Below are 22,259 nucleotides of genomic sequence, written 5' to 3'. Positions count from 1 at the left end.
TATGTACATGCTGTTTGCGCTCTACATTTCACACCCAAGTTTTGTGAATTTTTTATCTTTTTTTTCTTTTTTTTTGTAGATTCCTGATGATGCGTCTCTGAAGACGAAAGCTTGACTGAAATAAAATAGATAATTTGGACAATTGCTGCGTGACCACCCAGCTAATGGTAGAATAATACTGAAAAATTAATCATAGAAAACACTGATAACTCTATATATGCTGCCGTAATATGCTGTCGTAATATGCTGCCGTAATATGCTGTCGTAATATGGTGTCGTAATATGCTGCCGTAATATGCTGTCGTAATATGCTGTCGTAATATGCTGTCGTAAGACGCCGTTGTATTCCATTCTATGTGCATTAGAGAAAACCTCTCCCAGTTTGAACTAAGATATACATCTATTATTCATCTACTATATATGATCACCGTTTCCCGCGTCAGCGAGGTAGCACCAGGAAACAGACGAAGAACAGCCCATCCACTCATATACACATACATATACATATATGCCCATTTATTCATATCTGTTATACTTTGTCGCTGTCTCCCGTGTTAGCGAGGTAGCGCAAGGAAACAGACGAAAGAATGGCCCAACCCACCCACATACACATGTATTTTATACTCGTCCACACACGCTCATATACATGCCTATACATCTCAACGTATACATATATAAACATACACAGACATATACGTATTTACACATGTACATAATTCATACTTGTTGCCTTTATTCATCCCCGTCGCCACCCCGCCACGCATGAAATGACAACCCTCTTCCCCGCATGCGCGCGAGGTTGCGCTAGAAAAGACAACAAAGGCCACATTCGTTCACACTCAGTCTTCAACTGTCATGTATAATGCACCGAAACCACAGCTCCCTTTCCACATCCAGGCCCAACAAAACTTTCCATGGTTTACCCCAGACGCTTCACATGCCCTAGTTCAATCCATTGACAGCACGTCGACTCCGGTATACCACATCGTTCTAATTCACTCTATTCCTTGCACGCCTCTCACCCTCCTGCATGTTCAGGCCCCAATCACCCAAAATCTTTTTCACTCCGTCTTTCCACCTCCAATTTGATCTCCCACTTCTCGTTCCCTCCACCTCTGACACATATATCCTCTTTGTCAATCTTTCCTCACTTGTTCTATCCGTGTGACCAAACCATTTCAAAACACTCTCTTCTGCTCTCTCAACCACACTCTTTTTATTACCACACATCTCTCTTACCCTTTCATTACTTACTCGATCAAACCACCTCGCATCACATATTGTCCTCAAACATCTCATTTCCAGCACATCCACCCTCCTGCGCACAACTCTATCCATAGCCCACGCCTCGCAACCATACAACATTGTTGGAACCACTATTCCTTCAAACATACCCATTTTTGCTTTCCGAGATAATGTTCTCGCCTTCCACACATTCTTCATCGCTCCCAGTACCTTCGCCCCCTCCCCCTCCCTGTGACTCACTTCCGCTCTCATGGTTCCATCCGCTACTAAGTCCACTCTTAGACTTCTTAAACACCTCACTTCCTCCAATTTTTCTCCATTCAAACTTACATCTCAATTAACTTGTCCCTTAACCGTACTGTACCTAATAACCTTGCTCTTATTCACATTTACTCTCAACTTTATCCTTTCAAAAACTTTTCCAAATTCAGTCATCAGCTTCTGCAGTTTCACACATGAATCAGCCACCAGCGCTGTATCATCAGCGAACAACAACTGACACTTCCCAAGCTCTCTCATCCACGACAGACTGCATACTTGCTCCTTTCTCCAAAACTCTTGCATTTACCTCCCTAACCACTCCATCCATGAATTAAACAACCATGGGGGCATCACACACACCCTGCCGCAAACCGACAATCACTGAGAACCAATCACTTTACTCTCTTCCTACACGTACACATGCCTTACATCCTCGATAAAAACTTTTCACTGCTTCTAACAACTTGCCTCCCACACCATATATTCTTAATACCTTCCACAGAGCATCTCTATCAACTCTATCATATGCCTTCTCCAGATCCATAAATGCTACATACAAATCCATTTGCTTTTCTAAGTATTTCTCACATACATTCTTCAAAGCAAACACCTGATCCACACATCCTCTACCACTTCTGAAACCACACTGCTCTTCCCCAATCTGATGCTCTGTACATGCCTTCACTCCTCTCACTCACTCTCCTCTTCCAGGGGGAGAGCTGGGCCCACCTTGACGTCACAGGTCCAGGGAGAGTTGGTGATGCCGATGAAGACCATCCTGTCTTCGGGCCCCAGGCTCTTCAGCATCCTGGGCAGCTCCTTCTTCAGCCGCCGGGGGTCTGATTTGTCTGTCTTGGGCACCTGACGAGAGACATGGCCACTCATGTTCTCTGTGGCCACAGGTGCTGGCGGGGAGATGATGTATGGGGGCCACAGAAGCGGGCAGGGAGATGATGTATGGGGGCCACAGGTGCTGGCGGGGAGATGATGTATGGGGGCCACAGAAGCGGGCAGGGAGATGATGTATGGGGGCCACAGGAGCGGGCAGGGAGATGATGTATGGGGGCCACAGGAGCGGGCAGGGAGATGACGTATGGGGGCCACAGGAGCGGGCAGGGAGATGATGTATGGGGGCCACAGAAGCGGTCAGGGAGATGATGTATGGGGGCCACAGGAGTGGGCAGGGAGATGATGTATGGGGGCCACAGAAGCGGGCAGGGAGATGATGTATGGGGGCCACAGAAGCGGGCAGGGAGATGATGTATGGGGGCCACAGGAGCGGGCAGGGAGATGATGTATGGGGGCCACAGGAGCGGGCAGGGAGATGATGTATGGGGAGCCACAAAAGCGGGCAGGGAGATGATGTATGGGGGCCACAGGAGCGGGCAGGGAGATGATGTATGGGGGCCACAGGAGCGGGCAGGGAGATGACGTATGGGGGCCACAGGAGCGGGCAGGGAGATGATGTATGGGGGCCACAGGAGCGGGGCAGGGAGATGATGTATGGGGGCCACAGGAGCGGGCAGGGAGATGATGTATGGGGGCCACAGAGCGGGCAGGGAGATGATGTATGGGGGCCACAGAAGCGGGCAGGGAGATGATGTATGGGGGCCACAGGAGCGGGCAGGGAGATGATGTATGGGGGCCACAGAGCGGGCAGGGAGATGATGTATGGGGGCCACAGGAAGCGGGCAGGGAGATGATGTATGGGGGCCACAGAAGCGGGCAGGGAGATGATGTATGGGGGCCACAGAAGCGGGCAGGGAGATGATGTATGGGGGCCACAGAAGCGGGCAGGGAGATGATGTATGGGGGCCACAGAAGCGGGCAGGGAGATGATGTATGGGGGCCACAGAAGCGGGCAGGGAGATGATGTATGGGGGCCACAGAAGCGGGCAGGGAGATGATGTATGAGGGCCACAGAGCGGGCAGGGAGATGATGTATGGGGGCCACAGGAAGCGGCAGGGAGATGATGTATGGGGGCCACAGAAGCGGGCAGGGAGATGATGTATGGGGGCCACAGAAGCGGGCAGGGAGATGATGTATGGGGGCCACAGGAGCGGGCAGGGAGATGATGTATGGGGGCACAGAGAGCGGGCAGGGAGATGATGTATGGGGGCCACAGAAGCGGGCAGGGAGATGATGTATGGGGCCACAGAAGCGGGCAGGGAGATGATGTATGGGGGCCACAGGAGCGGGCAGGGAGATGATGTATGGGGCCACAGGAGCGGGCAGGGAGATGATGTATTGGGGGCCACAGGAGCGAGCAGGGGAGATGATGTATGGGGCCACAGAAGCGGGCAGGGAGATGATGTATGGGGCCAAAGAAGCGGGCAGGGAGATGATGTATGGGGCCACAGAGCGGGCAGGGAGATGATGTATGGGGCCACAGAAGCGGGCAGGGAGATGATGTATGGGGGCCACAGAAGCGGCAGGGAGATGATGTATGGGGCCACAGAAGCGGGCAGGGAGATGATGTATGGGGCCACAGAAGCGGGCAGGGAGATGATGTATGGGGGCCACAGAAGCGGGCAGGGAGATGATGTATGGGGGCCACAGAAGCGGGCAGGGGAGATGATGTATGGGGCCACAGAAGCGGGCAGGAGAATGACGTATGGGGGCCACAGAAGCGGGCAGGGAAATGACGTATGGAGGCCACAGAAGCGGGCACGGAGATGATGTATGGGGGCCACAGAAGCGGGCAGGGAGATGACGTATGGGGGCCACAGAAGCTGGCAGGGAGATGATGTATGGGGGCCACAGGGGTGAGCAGGGAGATGATGTATGGGGGCCACAGAAGCGGGCAGGAAGATGATGTATGGGGGCCACAGAAGCGGGCAGGGAGATGAAGTATGGGGGCCACAGAAGCGGGCAGGGAGATGATGTATGGGGGGCACAGAAGCGGGCAGGGAGATGATGTATGGGGGCCACAGAAGCGGGCAGGGAGATGATGTATGGGGGCCACAGAAGCGGGTAGGGAGATGATGTATGGGGGCCACAGAAGCGGGCAGGGAGATGATGTATGGGGGCCACAGAAGCGGGCAGGGAGATGATGTATGGGAGCCACAGAAGCGGGCAGGGAGATGACGTATGGGAGCCACAGAAGCGGGCAGGGAGATGATGTATGGGGGCCACAGAAGCGGGCAGGGAGATGATGTATGCGGGCCACAGAAGCGGGCAGGGAGATGATGTATGGGGGCCACAGAAGCGGGCAGGGAGATGATGTATGAGGGCCACAGAAGCGGGCAGGGAAATGACGTATGGGGGCCACAGAAGCGGGCAGGGAGATGACGTATGGGGGCCACAGAAGCGGGCAGGGAGATGATGTATGGGGGCCACAGAAGCGGGCAGGGAGATGATGTATGGGGGCCACAGAAGCGGGTAGGGAGATGACGTATGGGGGCCACAGAAGCGGGCAGGGAGATGACGTATGGGGGCCACAGAAGCGGGCAGGGAGATGATGTATGGGGGCCACAGAATCGGGCAGGGAGATGATGTATTAGGGCCACAGAAGCGGGCAGGGAGATGATGTATGGGGGCCACAGAAGCGAGCAGGGAGATGACGTATGGGGGCCACAGAAGCGGGCAGGGAGATGACGTATGGGGGCCACAGAAGCGGGCACGGAGATGATGTATGGGGGCCACAGAAGCTGGCAGGGAGATGACGTATGGGGGCCACAGAAGCGGCCAGGGAGATGACGTATGGGGGCCACAGAAGCGGGCAGGGAGATGACGTATGGGGGCCACAGAAGCGGGCAGGGAGATGACGTATGGGGGCCACAGAAGCGGGCAGGGAGATGATGTATGGGGGCTACAGAAGCGGGCAGGGAGATGATGTATTGGGGCCACAGAAGCGGGCAGGGAGATGATGTATGGGGGCCACAGGGGTGAGCAGGGAGATGACGTATGGGGGTCACAGAAGCGGGCAGGGAGATGACGTATGGGGGCCACAGAAGCGGGTACGAAGATGATATATGGGGGCCACAGAAGCCGGCAGGGAGATGACGTATGGGGGCCACAGAAGCGGGCAGGGAGATGATGTATGGGGGCCACAGAAGCGGGCAGGGAGATGACGTATGGGGGCCACAGAAGCGGGCAGGGAGATGACGTATGGGGGCCACAGAAGCGGGCAGGGAGATGACGTATGGGGGCCACAGAAGCGGGCAGAGAGATGATGTATGGGGGAGGAGAATTTCACACAAGGGAATTGTGGCAAAGAATGTGGAACAGACATGAGGCAGGAGTGACACAGAAAGTAAGGAGGATGTTGGTGGAGGAGGTCAGAAACATATGGGGGTATGAGGGAGGTGTTAGGAGGAGGTCAGAAACATGTGGGGGTATGAGGGAGGTGTTAGGAGGAGGTCAGAAACATATGGTGGTATGAGGGAGGTGTTAGGAGGAGGTCAGAAACATATGGTGGTATGAGGGAGGTGTTAGGAGGAGGTCAGAAACATATGGGGGTATGAGGGACGTGTTAGGAGGAGGTCAGAAACATATGGGGGTATGAGGGAGGTGTTAGGAGGAGGTCAGAAACATGTGGGGGTATGAGGGAGGTGTTAGGAGGAGGTCAGAAACATATGGTGGTATGAGGGAGGTGTTAGGAGGAGGTCAGAAACATATGGGGGTATGAGGGAGGTGTTAGGAGGAGGTCAGAAACATATGGGGGTATGAGGGAGGTGTTAGGAGGAGGTCAGAAACATATGGGGGTATGAGGGAGGTGTTAGGAGGAGGTCAGAAACATATGGGGGTATGAGGGAGGTGTTAGGAGGAGGTCAGAAACATATGGTGGTATGAGGGAGGTGTTAGGAGGAGGTCAGAAACATATGGGGGTATGAGGGACGTGTTAGGAGGAGGTCAGAAACATATGGTGGTATGAGGGACGTGTTAGGAGGAGGTCAGAAACATATGGGGGTATGAGGGAGGTGTTAGGAGGAGGTCAGAAACATATGGGGGTATGAGGGACGTGTTAGGAGGAGGTCAGAAACATATGGTGGTATGAGGGAGGTGTTAGGAGGAGGTCAGAAACATATGGGGGTATGAGGGAGGTGTTAGGAGGAGGTCAGAAACATATGGTGGTATGAGGGACGTGTTAGGAGGAGGTCAGAAACATATTGGGGTATGAGGGAGGTGTTAGGAGGAGGTCAGAAACATATGGGGGTATGAGGGAGGTGTTAGGAGGAGGTCAGAAACATATGGTGGTATGAGGGAGGTGTTAGGAGGAGGTCAGAAACATATGGGGGTATGAGGGAGGTGTTAGGAGGAGGGCAGAAACATATGGTGGTATGAGGGACGTGTTAGGAGGAGGTCAGAAACATATGGGGGTATGAGGGACGTGTTAGGAGGAGGTCAGAAACATATGGTGGTATGAGGGACGTGTTAGGAGGAGGTCAGAAACATATGATGGTGCGAGGCAGGTGTTAGGAAGAGGTCAGAAACATATGGTGGTGGAGGCAGGTGTTAAGAAGAGGTCAGAAACATACAGTGGTGAGAGAGAGAGAGAGGTGTTAGGAAGAGGTCAGAAACATATGGTTAACACAATATTCCAGATATGAACAAGCCAGTGAAGTGTAAAGTGTAAGTGCGATCTTTTCACTGCCTATGAGCATCGCTTCCTTGGTTTAACCTCACCAGAAATTATCACTTCATCTATCTACACTTACAGACCACTGGCCTTATGTATATACACCTGGACTTATAGAAAACATATACCTGGGTTCATATATCATAAGAGAGATTATATACCTAGATTCAAATATTATAAGAGAGCATATGTACCTTGATTTAAGTATCAAAAAAGAGATGGGCGACTATGTAGTCTGTTGTGGATGAGAGAGCTTGGGAAGTGAGTCAGTTGTTGTTCGCTGATGATACAGCGCTGGTGGCTGATTCATGTGAGAAACTGCAGAAGCTGGTGACTGCGTTTGGTAAAGTGTGTGAAAGAAGAAAGTTCAGAGTAAATGTGAATAAGAGCAAGGTTATTAGGTACAGTAGGGTTGAGGGTCAAGTCAACTGGGAGGTAAGTTTGAATGGAGAAAAACTGGAGGAAGTAAAGTGTTTTAGATAACTGTGAGTGGATTTGGCAGCGGATGGAACCATGGAAGTGGAAATGAGTCACAGGGTGGGGGAGGGGGCGAAGGTTCTGGGAGCGTTGAAGAATGTGTGGAAGTCGAGAACATTATCTCAGAGAGCAAAAATGGGTATGTTTGAAGGAATAGTGGTTCCAACAATGTTATATGGTTGCGAGGCGTGGGCTATAGATAGGGTTGTGCGGAGGAGGATGGATGTGCTGGAATGGAAATGTTCGTGGAAAATATTTGGAGTGAGGTGGTTTGATCGAGTAAGTAATGAAAATGTAAGAGAGATGTGTGGTAATAAAAAGAGTGGTTGAGAGAGCAGAAGAGGGTGTTTTGAAATGGTTTGGTCACATGGAGAGAATGAGTGAGGAAAGATTGACCAAGAGGATATGTGTGTCAGAGGTGGAGGGAACGAGGAGAAGTGGGAGACCAAATTGGAGGTGGAAAGATGGAGTGAAAAAAGATTTTGAGCGATCGGGGCCTGAACATGCAGGAGGGTGAAAGGCTTATACGAGAAAGAGTATATTTAAACGATGTGGTGTACTGGGGTCGACGTGCTGTCAATGGACTGAGGAGGGCTATCTATATGTTATAATAGATTTAATGTACGTAGACTTATATACCATAAGAGAGTTTATATACCTAGATTCATATACCATAAGAGAGTTTATTTAGCTGGATTTACATTCTATGAGAATGTTCATATACCTATATATGTATATATATATATCGAGGATGTAAGGCATGTGTACGTGTAGGAAGAGAGGAAAGTGATTGGTTCTCAGTGAATGTAGGTTTGCGGCAGGGGTGTGTGATGTCTCCATGGTTGTTTAATTTGTTTATGGATGGGGTTGTTAGGGAGGTAAATGCAAGAGTTTTGGAAAGAGGGGCAAGTATGAAGTCTGTTGGGGATGAGAGAGCTTGGGAAGTGAGTCAGTTGTTGTTCGCTGATGACACAGCGCTGGTGGCTGATTCATGTGTGAAACTGCAGAAGCTGGTGACTGAGTTTGGTAAAGTGTGTGGAAGAAGAAAGTTAAGAGTAAATGTGAATAAGAGCAAGGTTATTAGGTACAGTAGGGTTGAGGGTCAAGTCAATTGGGAGGTGAGTTTGAATGGAGAAAAACTGGAGGAAGTGAAGTGTTTTAGATATCTGGGAGTGGATCTGGCAGCGGATGGAACCATGGAAGCGGAAGTGGATCATAGGGTGGGGGAGGGGGCGAAAATTCTGGGGGCCTTGAAGAATGTGTGGAAGTCGAGAACATTATCTCGGAAAGCAAAAATGGGTATGTTTGAAGGAATAGTGGTTCCAACAATGTTGTATGGTTGCGAGGCGTGGGCTATGGATAGAGTTGTGCGCAGGAGGATGGATGTGCTGGAAATGAGATGTTTGAGGACAATGTGTGGTGTGAGGTGGTTTGATCGAGTGAGTAACGTAAGGGTAAGAAAGATGTGTGGAAATAAAAAGAGCGTGGTTGAGAGAGCAGAAGAGGGTGTTTTGAAGTGGTTTGGGCACATGGAGAGGATGAGTGAGGAAAGATTGACCAAGAGGATATATGTGTCGGAGGTGGAGGGAACAAGGAGAAGAGGGAGACCAAATTGGAGGTGGAAAGATGGAGTGAAAAAGATTTTGTGTGATCGGGGCCTGAACATGCAGGAGGGTGAAAGGAGGGCAAGGAATAGAGTGAATTGGAGCGATGTGGTATACCGGGGCTGACGTGCTGTCAGTGGATTGAATCAAGGCATGTGAAGCGTCTGGGGTAAACCATGGAAAGCTGTGTAGGTATGTATATTTGCGTGTGTGGACGTATGTATATACATGTGTATGGGGGGGTTGGGCCATTTCTTTCGTCTGTTTCCTTGCGCTACCTCGCAAACGCGGGAGACAGCGACAAAGTAAAAAAAAAAAAAAAAAAAAATATATATATATATATATATATATATATATATATATATATATATATATATATATATATATATATATATATATATATATATATATATATATCCCTGCGTGTCGTAGAGGGCGACTAAAAGGGGAGGGAGCGGGTGGCTGGAAATCCTCCCCTTTCTTGTTTTTTTTTAATTTTCCAAAAGAAGGAACAGAGAAGGGGGTCAGGTGAGGATATTCCCTCTAAGGCCCAGTTCTCTGTTCTTAACGCTACCTCGCTAACGCGGGAAATGGCAAATAGTATGAAAAAAAAAAAAAAAAAATATATATATATATATATATATATATATATATATATATATATATCTTAATTTATAAAAAAAATTTCATATGAGAAAAGTTTAGATAGCTAAATCTTTATACCATAGGAATATTTAGATAGCTAGATTTATATATCATAACGGTTCATACAGTTACCTTTATAAACCATGAGAAGGTTTATATAGATAAATCTATATACTGCAAGAGAGTTTATATAGCTAGACTGTATACCATAAGAGAGTTTATATATGTAGATTTAAATACCATAAAAGTTTATATAGCTAGATTTATATAACATGAGTATATAGCTAGATTATATACTATAAGAGTTTATATAGCAAGATTTATATACCATAAGGGTTTATATAGCTAGATTATATACCATAAGAGTTTATATAGTTAGTTTTACATTTCGTAAGAGTTTGAATAGAAGGATTTATATACCATAAGAGTTTATATAGCTAGATTATATACCATAAGAGTTATATAGCTAGTTTTACATGTCGTAAGAGTTTAGATAGAAAGATTTATATATCATAGGAGTTTATATAGCTAGATTTACATACATAAGAAAGTTTATATAGCTAGATTTATATACTATACGAGCTTCACTCACCTTCTTCATGAACATCTTGTCCGCCACGTCAATCAAAACCACTGTGGGTTGTAGCAGCCGACCCACCTGCAACACAACACACATGTGACCCTCACAACCACTGACCATCCTCCAACACAGCACACATGTGACCCTCACAACCACTGACCATCCTGCAACACAACACACATGTGACCCTCACAACCACTGACCATCCTCCAACACAACACACATGTGACCCTCACAACCACTGACCATCCTGCAACACAACACACATGTGACCCTCACAACCACTGACCATCCTGCAACACAACACACATGTGACCCTCACAACCACTGACCATCCTGCAACACAACACACATGTGACCCTCACAACCACTGACCATCCTCCAACACAACACACATGTGACCCTCACAACCACTGACCATCCTGCAACACAACACACATGTGACCCTCACAACCACTGACCATCCTGCAACACAACACACATGTGACCCTCACAACCACTGACCATCCTCCAACACAACACACATGTGACCCTCACAACCACTGACCATCCTCCAACACAACACACATGTGACCCTCACAACCACTGACCATCCTCCAACACAACACACATGTGACCCTCACAACCACTGACCATCCTGCAACACAACACACATGTGACCCTCACAACCACTGACCATCCTGCAACACAACACACATGTGACCCTCACAACCACTGACCATCCTCCAACACAACACCCATGTGACCCTCACAACCACTGACCATCCTCCAACACAACACACATGTGACCCTCACAACCACTGACCATCCTCCAACACAACACACATGTGACCCTCACAACCACTGACCATCCTCCAACACAACACACATGTGACCCTCACAACCACTGACCATCCTCCACGACAACATAGGAGTTCATTCCTCCATTCACACTCAGTCTCTAGCTGTCATGTGTAATGCACCGTAACCACAGCTCCCTTTCCACATCCAGGCCCCACACAACTTTCCATGGTTTACCCAAGACGCTTCACATGGCCTGGTTCAATCCAGTGACAGCACGTCGACCTCGGTATACCACATCGTTCCAATTCACTATATCCCTTACAAGCCTTTCGCCCTCCTGTAACTTCAGACCTAGACCACTCAAAACATTTTTCACTTCCATACTTCCATCTTTGGTTTTGTTTCCTCTTTCTCCTCGTCCCCTCCACCTCTAACACATATATCCTCTTGGTCAATCTTTCCTCACTCATTCTCTCCATGTGACCAAACCATTTCAAAACACCCTCTTTTGCTCTCTCAACCACACTCATTTCATTTCCACACATCTCTCTTACCCTTACATTACTTACTCGATCAAACCACCTCACACCACATATTGTCCTCAAACATCTCATTTCCAACACATCCACCCTCCTCCGCACAGTTCGCATCCATTCAACATCGTGTTCGCTTTCCCTAATAACGACCTCTCTCCCCACACATTCCTCAGTGCTTCAGTACTCCCAGAACCTTCGCCCCCTCCCCCACCCTATGACTCACTTTCGCTTCCATGGTTCCATCCGCTGCTAAGTCCACTCCCAGATATCTACATTTCACTTCCTCCAATTTTTCTCCATTCAAACTCACATCCCAACTAACCTATCCTTCAACCTTGCTAAACCTAATAATTATTCACATTTACTCTCAAACTTCCTCCCTCTTTACTCTCTTCCATACTCAGTCACCAACTTCCATAGTTTCTCACTCCGATATGCCATTAGTGCTGTATCATCAGCAGATAGCAACTGACTCACTTCCCAGGCCCCTCACCCTCTACAGACTGCATAATCGCCTCTCTCTCCAAGACTCTCACATTTACCTCCCTCATAACCCCTCTTCATAAACAGATCAAACAACCATGGTTTTTATATGTTGAAGGCTTCAGTTACGAACAAAAGTCCACATCAAAGCCGGGCCTTAATTGAAATATAGAGAGAATTATACAACGGAAAAAGAAAAGACAAGAGAAAGTATTTACGAATTTTTGAGAAAGTGAAAAACCTGTCTTTTGAAATGTGTCAGGTCATAGTTAATTGGGAAAGTCATGAGAAGGTAGCGAATTCCAAAGCATCGACTTGTAGGGAAAGAAACAGGTATCAAAGCGGCCCACCCTTGAGTTGCTGATGGCCACACAGTAATCATGTGACGTAACAGCTTGCCGAGTACTGCGTGGTCTAGCTAGTGGTGTGGGGGGCACACAAGCAGACAACTCTCAGCTGCAAAAACTAAAGTAATACATATAGAAGAGGCGTAGGGGCGAGGGGGTCAAGTTTGGAAGTTATAAGGATGCAGTGCTAGAACCACCCCATATGTGAAAGCAGTACATCATACAAGGACGACTCAGTCCCTTGTGTAAGGAAGCAATTGTTCAGAAGAGAAGTTTCGACATCTAAACAGGACACCCACTTTCTTAGAGGCAGACTTAGCAATTCCTGTAATGTGGGGTTTCCAAGATAGAGTGGATGTTACAGTAATGCCAAGTATGTTCATTGAGTCAAATGGTGGAATTACAGAACCGTCAAATGGAGAGACGAGAGTTGTGAGTTTGCGATAGATATAGGGTAGAAACTGGGTCTTGGAGGCATTAGATTTAAATTGATTTTGTCTACCCCACTGAGATATAATGTCTAAGTCTGAGTTTATTGAGGAAGCTGTGTCAAAACAAGATGCAGATCAAGTGAAAGAAGAAGGAGCAGAACTGAAGGATGTGGATGAATGCAGTGTTAAGTGGTCAGCGTTATGAGTGCACTGGATCAACTGTGGAGAGGAAATCGCTGAAAAAGAAAGAAAAAGTGTAGGGGACAGAACAGAACTTTGAGGAACACCGTTGTTGATGGAGGAAAGGGGGGCAGGCTGATCCAGCAACAACCACAGAGATAGATCGGCCAGAGAGGAAGCTAGATATGAAGGAGCACAGTGAGGGAGGGAAGTCAAAAGAAGGGAAGCTTAGAGATGAGACCCCGATGCCAATGGCAAGTACACATGACTCCCCAGAATCTTTCAGAGATGATGTCCAGACATCAGAAAGAGAGGAGAAAGAATATCACCGGTGGATCTCGCCTTACAGTGGTGATCAGAGAGACGAATATGATTTTCGAGGTGTTTAAGGAAATGGGAGTTGAGGATGGATTCAAAGACTTTGGAAATGGGAGATGTCAGAGTATTAGGACGATAGTTAGAGGGATCGAAACCATCATCCTTCTTAGGGATGGAATGCAGCAATACATGTTTCCAAGGAGAAGGAAACGTTATGGATTTCAAACAGAAATGGAATAGACGAGCAAGCACAGGTGCAAGTTCAAAGGCACAATCTATTAATAAACGAGAATGGACGCCATCAGGGCCATATGCCACACACACACACACACACACACACACACCAGCCTTAGCCAGGTACCCATGTACTGACCAGCCTCGAGGCGAGGATGAACATCTGGGTCGGGAGTGGGACGACTGTTTTTGCCCACATTTCAAACGCATATAGGGTCCGACCCCGAGCTGGCTCATGGTGACTCATGGTCAGCAATGATGACCAGTACACCACGGAGGCCCGTGTGTGTGTGTGTGTGTGTGTGTGTGTGTGTGTGTGTGTGTGTCTCACCTTCATGACAAGATGGGTCAACATGTTCAGGCCGGCCCTGCCTGGATAGCGGCCCACAATGTTGGTGGCTGTCAGGTCCATCAGTGTGGCCCCCGCCTCCTGGGCCAGAGCCTCCACCAGCCGGGTCTTCCCGCACCCTCGGGGGCCCGCAACCAGCACGCTCTTCACCAGGGGCGTCCGCTCACGCACCCCGTCCACGCCTGCGGCAGGAGGAAACACCCCAAGATAACTACATGGTTATCTGCTGGAGGACATGGCAGTACATGGGAAGGACAGATAACACAAGACCTGATGGTCTATGACCAGGTTATCTGCTGGAGGACATGGCAGTACATGGGAAGGACAGATAACACAAGACCTGATGGTCTATGACCAGGTTATCTGCTGGAGGACATGGCAGTACATGGGAAGGACAGATAACACAAGACCTGATGGTCTATGACCAGGTTATCTGCTGGAGGACATGGCAGTACATGGGAAGGACAGATAACACAAGACCTGATGGTCTATGACCAGGTTATCTGCTGGAGGACATGGCAGTACATGGGAAGGACAGATAACACAAGACCTGATGGTCTATGACCAGGTTATCTGCTGGAGGACATGACAGTACATGGGGAGGACAGATAACACAAGACCTGATGGTCTATGACCAGGTTATCTGCTGGAGGACATGGCTGTACATGGGAAGGACAGATAACACAAGACCTGATGGTCTATGACCAGGTTATCTGCTGGAGGACATGGCAGTACATGGGAAGGACAGATAACACAAGACCTGATGGTCTATGACCAGGTTATCTGCTGGAGGACATGGCTGTACATGGGAAGGACAGATAACACAAGACCTGATGGCCTATGACCAGGTTATCTGCTGGAGGACATGGCAGTACATGGGAAGGACAGATAACACAAGACCTGATGGTCTATGACCAGGTTATCTGCTGGAGGACATGGCAGTACATGGGAAGGACAGATAACACAAGACCTGATGGCCTATGACCAGGTTATCTGCTGGAGGACATGGCAGTACATGGGAAGGACAGATAACAGACTCACCTGAGTAAGGGAGGGCAGGACTCACACCTGAGTAAGGGAGGGCAAGACTCACACCTGAGTAAGGGAGGGCAGGACTCACACCTGAGTAAGGGAGGGCAGGACTCACCTGAGTAAGGGAGGGCAGGACTCACACCTGAGTAAGGGAGGGCAGGACTCACCTGAGTAAGGGAGGGCAGGACTCACCTGAGTAAGGGAGGGCAGGACTCACCTGAGTAAGGGAGGGCAGGACTCACCTGAGTAAGGGAGGGCGGGACTCACCTGAGTAAGGGAGGGCAGGACTCACCTGAGTAAGGGAGAGCGGGACTCACCTGAGTAAGGGAGGGCAAGAATCACATGAGTAAGAGAGGGCAGGACTCACCTGAGTAAAGAAGGGCAGGACTCACCTGAGTAAGGGAGGGCAGGACTCACCTGAGTAAGGGAGGGCGGGACTCACCTGAGTAAGGGAGGGCAGGACTCACCTGAGTAAGGGAGGGCAGGACTCACCTGAGTAAGGGAGGGCAGGACTCACCTGAGTAAGGGAGGGCAGGACTCACCTGAGTAAAGAAGGGCAGGACTCACCTGAGTAAGAGAGGGCAGGACTTACCTGAGTAAGGGAGGGCAGGACTCACCTGAGTAAGGTAGGGCGGGACTCACCTGAGTAAGAGAGGGCAGGACTCACCTGAGTAAGAGAGGGCAGGACTCACCTGAGTAAAGAAGGGCAGGACTAACCTGAGTAAGGTAGGGCGGGACTCACCTGAGTAAGGGAGGGCAGGACTCACCTGAGTAAGGGAGGGCAGGACTCACCTGAGTAAGGGAGGGCAGGACTCACCTGAGTAAAGAAGGGCAGGACTCACCTGAGTAAGAGAGGGCAGGACTTACCTGAGTAAGGGAGGGCAGGACTCACCTGAGTAAGGTAGGGCGGGACTCACCTGAGTAAGGGAGGGCAGGACTCACATGAGTAAGAGAGGGCAGGACTTACCTGAGTAAGGAAGGGCGGGACTCACCTGAGTAAGGGAGGGCAGGACTCACCTGAGTAAGGGAGGGCAGGACTCACCTGAGTAAGGGAGGGCAGGACTCACCTGAGTAAGGGAGGGCAGGACTCACCTGAGTAAGGAAAGGCAGGACTCACCTGAGTAAGGGAGGGCGGGACTCACCTGAGTAAGGGAGGGCGGGACTCACCTGAGTAAGGGAGGGCAGGACTCACCTGAGTAAGGGAGGGCAGGAATCACCTGAGTAAGGGAGGGCAGGACTCACCTGAGTAAGGGAGGGCAAGACTCACCTGAGTAAGGGAAGGCAGGACTCGCCTGAGTAAGGGAGGGAAGGACTCACCTGAGTAAGGGAGGGCAAGACTCACCTGAGTAAGGGAGGGCAGGACTCACCTGAGTAAGGGAGTGCGGGACTCACCTGAGTAAGGGAGGGCAGGACTCACCTGAGTAAGGGAGTGCGGGACTCACCTGAGTAAGGGAGGGCAGGACTCACCTGAGTAAGGGAGGGCAGGACTCACCTGAGTAAGGGAGTGCAGGACTCACCTGAGTAAGGGAGGGCAGGACTCACCTGAGTAAGGGAGTGCGGGACTCACCTGAGTAAGGGAGGGCAGGACTCACCTGAGTAAGGGAGGGCAGGACTCACCTGAGTAAGGGAGTGCGGGACTCACCTGAGTAAGGGAGGGCAGGACTCACCTGAGTAAGGGAGGGCAGGACTCACCTGAGCAAGGGAGGGCAGGTCTCACCTGAGTAAGGGAGGGCAGGACTCACCTGAGTAAGGGAGGGCAGGACTCACCTGAGTAAGGGAGGGCAGGACTCACCTGAGTAAGGGAGGGCAGGACTCACCTGAGTAAGGGAGGGCAGGACTCACCGATGGGGAGGACGACGTACTCGGTGAGGAGGTTCTTGACGTCACCCATGGTCGGCTGTGGGTAGCTGGTCCTGGCCACCAGCTGGCTCCCCACCAGGTTGACGTCACCCAACACGTCTGCCAGACGTACCTCCGGCAACTTCCGTATTATCCCTGCAACACACGTCTCCCTCATGACCACCACACGTCTCCCTCATGACCACCACACGTCTCCCTCATGACCACCACACGTCTCCCTCATAATCACCACACGTCTCCCTCATGACCACCACACGTCTCCCTCATGACCACCACACGTCTCCCTCATAATCACCACACGTCTCCCTCATGACCACCACACGTCTCCCTCATGACCACCACACGTCTCCCTCATGACCAACACACGTCTCCCTCATGATCACCACACGTCTCCCTCATGACCAACACACGTCTCCCTCATGACCACCACACGTCTCCCTCATGACCAACACACGTCTCCCTCATGACCACCACACGTCTCCCTCATGATCACCACACATCTCCCTCATGATCACCACACGTCTCCCTCATGACCACCACACGTCTCCCTCATGATCACCACACGTCTCCCTCATGATCACCACACGTCTCCCTCATGACCACCACACGTCTCCCTCATGACCACCACACGTCTCCCTCATGACCAACACACGTCTCCCTCATGATCACCACACGTCTCCCTCATGACCAACACACGTCTCCCTCATGATCACCACACGTCTCCCTCATGACCAACACACGTCTCCCTCATGACCACCACACGTCTCCCTCATGACCACCACACGTCTCCCTCATGACCACCACACGTCTCCCTCATGACCACCACACGTCTCCCTCATGACCAACACACGTCTCCCTCATGACCACCACACGTCTCCCTCATGACCACCACACGTCTCCCTCATGACCACCACACGTCTCCCTCATGACCAACACACGTCTCCCTCATGACCACCACACGTCTCCCTCATGACCACCACACGTCTCCCTCATGACCACCACACGTCTCCCTCATGATCACCACACGTCTCCCTCATGACCACCACACGTCTCCCTCATGACCACCACACGTCTCCCTCATGACCACCACACGTCTCCCTCATGACCACCACACGTCTCCCTCATGACCACCACACGTCTCCCTCATGACCACCACACGTCTCCCTCATGACCACCACACGTCTCCCTCATGACCACCACACGTCTCCCTCATGACCACCACACGTCTCCCTCATGACCACCACACGTCTCCCTCATGACCACCACACGTCTCCCTCATGACCACCACACGTCTCCCTCATGATCACCACACGTCTCCCTCATGACCACCACACGTCTCCCTCATGACCACCACACGTCTCCCTCATGACCACCACACGTCTCCCTCATGACCACCACACGTCTCCCTCATGACCACCACACGTCTCCCTCATGACCACCACACGTCTCCCTCATGACCACCACACGTCTCCCTCATGACCACCACACGTCTCCCTCATGACCACCACACGTCTCCCTCATGACCACACACGTCTCCCTCATGACCACCACACGTCTCCTCATGACCACCACACGTCTCCCTCATGACCAACACACGTCTCCCTCATGACCACCACACGTCTCCCTCATGATCACCACACATCTCCCTCATGACCACCACACGTCTCCCTCATGATCACCATACATCTCCCTCATGATCACCACACGTCTCCCTCATGATCACCACACGTCTCCCTCATGATCACCACACGTCTCCCTCATGACCAACACACGTCTCCCTCATGACCACCACACGTCTCCCTCATGATCACCACACGTCTCCCTCATGATCACCACATGTCTCCCTCATGATCAACACACGTCTCCCTCATGACCACCACACGTCTCCCTCATGATCACCACACGTCTCCCTCATGACCACCACACGTCTCCCTCATGACCACCACACGTCTCCCTCATGACCAACACACGTCTCCCTCATGACCACCACACGTCTCCCTCATGATCACCACACGTCTCCCTCATGACCACCACACGTCTCCCTCATGACCACCACACGTCTCCCTCATGACCAACACACGTCTCCCTCATGACCAACACACGTCTTCCTCATGACCACCACACGTCTCCTTCATGATCACCACACGTCTCCCTCATGACCACCACACGTCTCCCTCATGACCACCACACGTCTCCTTCATGATCACCACACGTCTCCCTCATGACCACCACACGTCTCCCTCATGATCACCACACGTCTCCCTCATGAAAGGAGAAAGTTGAGAGTAAATGTGAATAAGAGCAAGGTTATTAGGTACAGTAGGGTTGAGGGTCAAGTCAATTGGAGGTAAGTTTCAATGGAGAAAAACTGGAGGAAGTGAAGTGTTTTAGATATCTGAGAGAGGACTTGGGAGCGAATGGAACTATGGATACGGAAATGAGTCACTGGTTGGGGGAGGGGGCGAAGGTTCTGGGAGCGATGAAGAATGTGTGAAGGACAGAACGTTACCTCGGAGATCAAAAATATGTATGTTTGAAGGAATAGTGGTTCCAAGAATGTAATATGGTTGCGAGGCATGGGCTATAGATTGGGTTGTATGGAGGAGGGTGGATGTGTTGGAAATGAGATGTTTGAGGACAATATGTGGTGTGAGGTGGTTTGATCGAGTAAGTAACGTAAGGGTAAGAGAGATGTGTGGTGGTAAAAAGTGTGGTTGAGAGAGCAGAAGAGGGTGTATTGAAATGGTTTGGTCACATGGAGAGAATGAGTGAGGAAAGATTGACAAAGAGGATATATGTGTCAGAGGTGGAGGGAACAAGGAGAAACAGGAGACCAAATTGGAGGTTGAAGGATAGAGTGAAAAAGATTTTGAGCGATCGGGGCCTGAACATACAGGAAGGTGAGAGGCGTGCAAGGAATAGAGTGAATTGGAAAGATGTGGTATAATGGGTTCGACGTGCTGTCAGTAGATTGAACCAGGGCGTGTGAAAAGTCTGGGGTAAACCATGGAAAGGTCTGTGGGGCCTGGATGTGGATAGGGAGCTGTGGTTTCGGTGCATTACACATGACAGCTAGAGACTGAGTGTGAACGAATGTAGCCTGTTTTCCTGGCGTTACCTCGCTGAAGCAAGTGGGTAGCGATGCTGTTTCATGTGAGGCGGGGTAACACCAGGAATGGATGAAGGTAATCAAGTATGAATATGTACATGTGTATATATGTATTTGTATTTGTATGTATGTATGTATATGTGTATATTTTGATATGTATATGTATATGTATGCATGTGTGCGTGTGTATGAGTGGATGGGCCATTCTTCGTCTGTTTCCTGGCGCTACCTCACTTGACACCGGGAAACAGCGATTAAGTATAACAAATAGATAAGATATTATCATTATCATTTTCATTAATAATATCATAATTATTATTATTATTATTATTATTATTATTATTATTATTATTATTATTGTTATCATTAATATCATTATTATTATTATCATTATTATTATTATTATTATTATTATTATTATTATTATTATTATTATTATTATTATTATTATTATTATTATTATTATTATTATTATTATTATTATTATTATTATTATTATCATTTTTATCATTATCATTATTATCATTATTATTATTATTATTATTATTGTTATTATTATTATTATTATTATTATTATTATTATTTTGATTTTGATTATTATTATTATTATTATTATTATTATTATTATTATTATTATTATTATTATTATTATTATTATTATTATCATTATTATTATTATTATTATTATTATTATTATTATTATTATTATTATTATCATTATTATCATTATTATTAAATTATTATCATTATTATCATTATCATTATTATTCATGTAACTGCCCTTCCTGAGCTGTATGTGTTAGCGTCAGGAACCAAGGAACTATGGACTCATTTGCTCACCTCCACCTTAGGTACATCCAGCTCCCCCACCATGCACAGCACAGCCAGGCCCCACACACCCGTCCACAGTTTACTGGACCACTTCTTATGCCCTCATTCAGTCCACTGACACATCCTTGCCCCCTGTATACATCAATCTTATACATTTCATCTTATGTATACCATTTGCCTCCTGAAAATTGAAGCCCCGATACCTCAAAGCTTCCTTCACTTCATCCTTCCACCGCCTTCTACCTCTCCTCCTTCCTCAGCCCCTTCCTTGCTCCCTCTACATTCCAGACTTGTAACCACAAAGAGGAGTGCCCTCTCCCTCACCATTCAGGACCAGCTCCTCGAACAAGGATTCTGTGGTTCTATCTGGAGTTAGATCCTTCTCCTTCCTCTTGCGCACCTTCTTCCCTCCCTTCTTGACCCTCTTCTTCTTCTTGGCTCCTCGCTTCTCGCCCTCCACATCCTGGGAAACATCAAGCATCGCTCATTACTCATAAAGCTGGACTCTGTCGTCTGTACTCACACACTGAGGTACTCACACACTGCCCCACACTGAGGTACTCACATACTGCCCCACACTGAGGTACTCACATACTGCCCCACACTGAAGTACTCACATACTGCCCCACACTGAGGTACTCACATACTCCCCCACACTGAGGTACTCACATACTAGCCCCACACTGAGGTACTCACATACTGCCCCACACTGAGGGTACTCACATACTGCCCCACACTGAGGTACTCACCTACTGGCCCCACACTGAGGTACTCACATACTGCCCCCCACTGAGGTACTACATACTACCCACACTGAGGTACTCACATACTGCCCACACTGAGGTACTCACATACTGCCCCACACTGAGGTACTCACATACTGCCCCCACACTGAGGACTCACCTACACTGCCCCCACACTGAGGTACTCACATACTGCCCCACACTGAGGACTCACACACTGCCCCCACACTGAGGTACTCACATACTGCCCCACACTGAAGTACTCACATACTGCCCCACACTGAGGTACTCACATACTCCCCCACACTGAGGTACTCACATACTGCCCCACACTGAGGTACTCACACATTGCCCCACACTGAGGTACTCACACACTGCCCCACACTGAGGTGCTCACATACTGCCCCACACTGAGGTACTCACACATTGCCCCACACTGAGGTACTCACATACTGCCCCACACTGAGGTACTCACACATTGCCCCACACTGAGGTACTCACATACTGCCCCACACTGAGGTACTCACATACTGCCCCACACTGAGGTACTCACATACTGCCCCACACTGAGGCACTCACATACTCCCCCACACTGAGGTACTCACATACTGCCCCACACTGAGGTACTC

The 22,259-nt window shown here is 49.3% G+C and overlaps 1 protein-coding gene across 1 annotated transcript in view; it reads right to left on the bottom strand.

Annotated features, from left to right (window-relative positions):
* LOC139764750 (IQ and AAA domain-containing protein 1-like) overlaps positions 1 to 22,259 on the bottom strand; it is a 118,619-nt gene that overhangs the window by 28,997 nt on the left and 67,363 nt on the right. The window contains exons 10-14 of the mRNA XM_071691614.1: positions 21,212 to 21,350; positions 16,930 to 17,082; positions 14,038 to 14,237; positions 10,407 to 10,472; positions 2,236 to 2,367 (exon numbers count right to left, since the gene is read on the bottom strand). Coding sequence (XP_071547715.1) covers positions 2,236 to 2,367; positions 10,407 to 10,472; positions 14,038 to 14,237; positions 16,930 to 17,082; positions 21,212 to 21,350 — 690 coding nt within the window. The remainder of the gene's footprint in view (positions 1 to 2,235; positions 2,368 to 10,406; positions 10,473 to 14,037; positions 14,238 to 16,929; positions 17,083 to 21,211; positions 21,351 to 22,259) is intronic.

This window comes from Panulirus ornatus, chromosome 51 (assembly GCF_036320965.1).
Source record: "Panulirus ornatus isolate Po-2019 chromosome 51, ASM3632096v1, whole genome shotgun sequence".
NCBI lineage: Eukaryota > Metazoa > Arthropoda > Malacostraca > Decapoda > Palinuridae > Panulirus > Panulirus ornatus.
The sequence above is the reverse complement of the archived record's forward strand: the minus strand, read 5'-3'. Positions and strand labels throughout refer to the sequence as shown.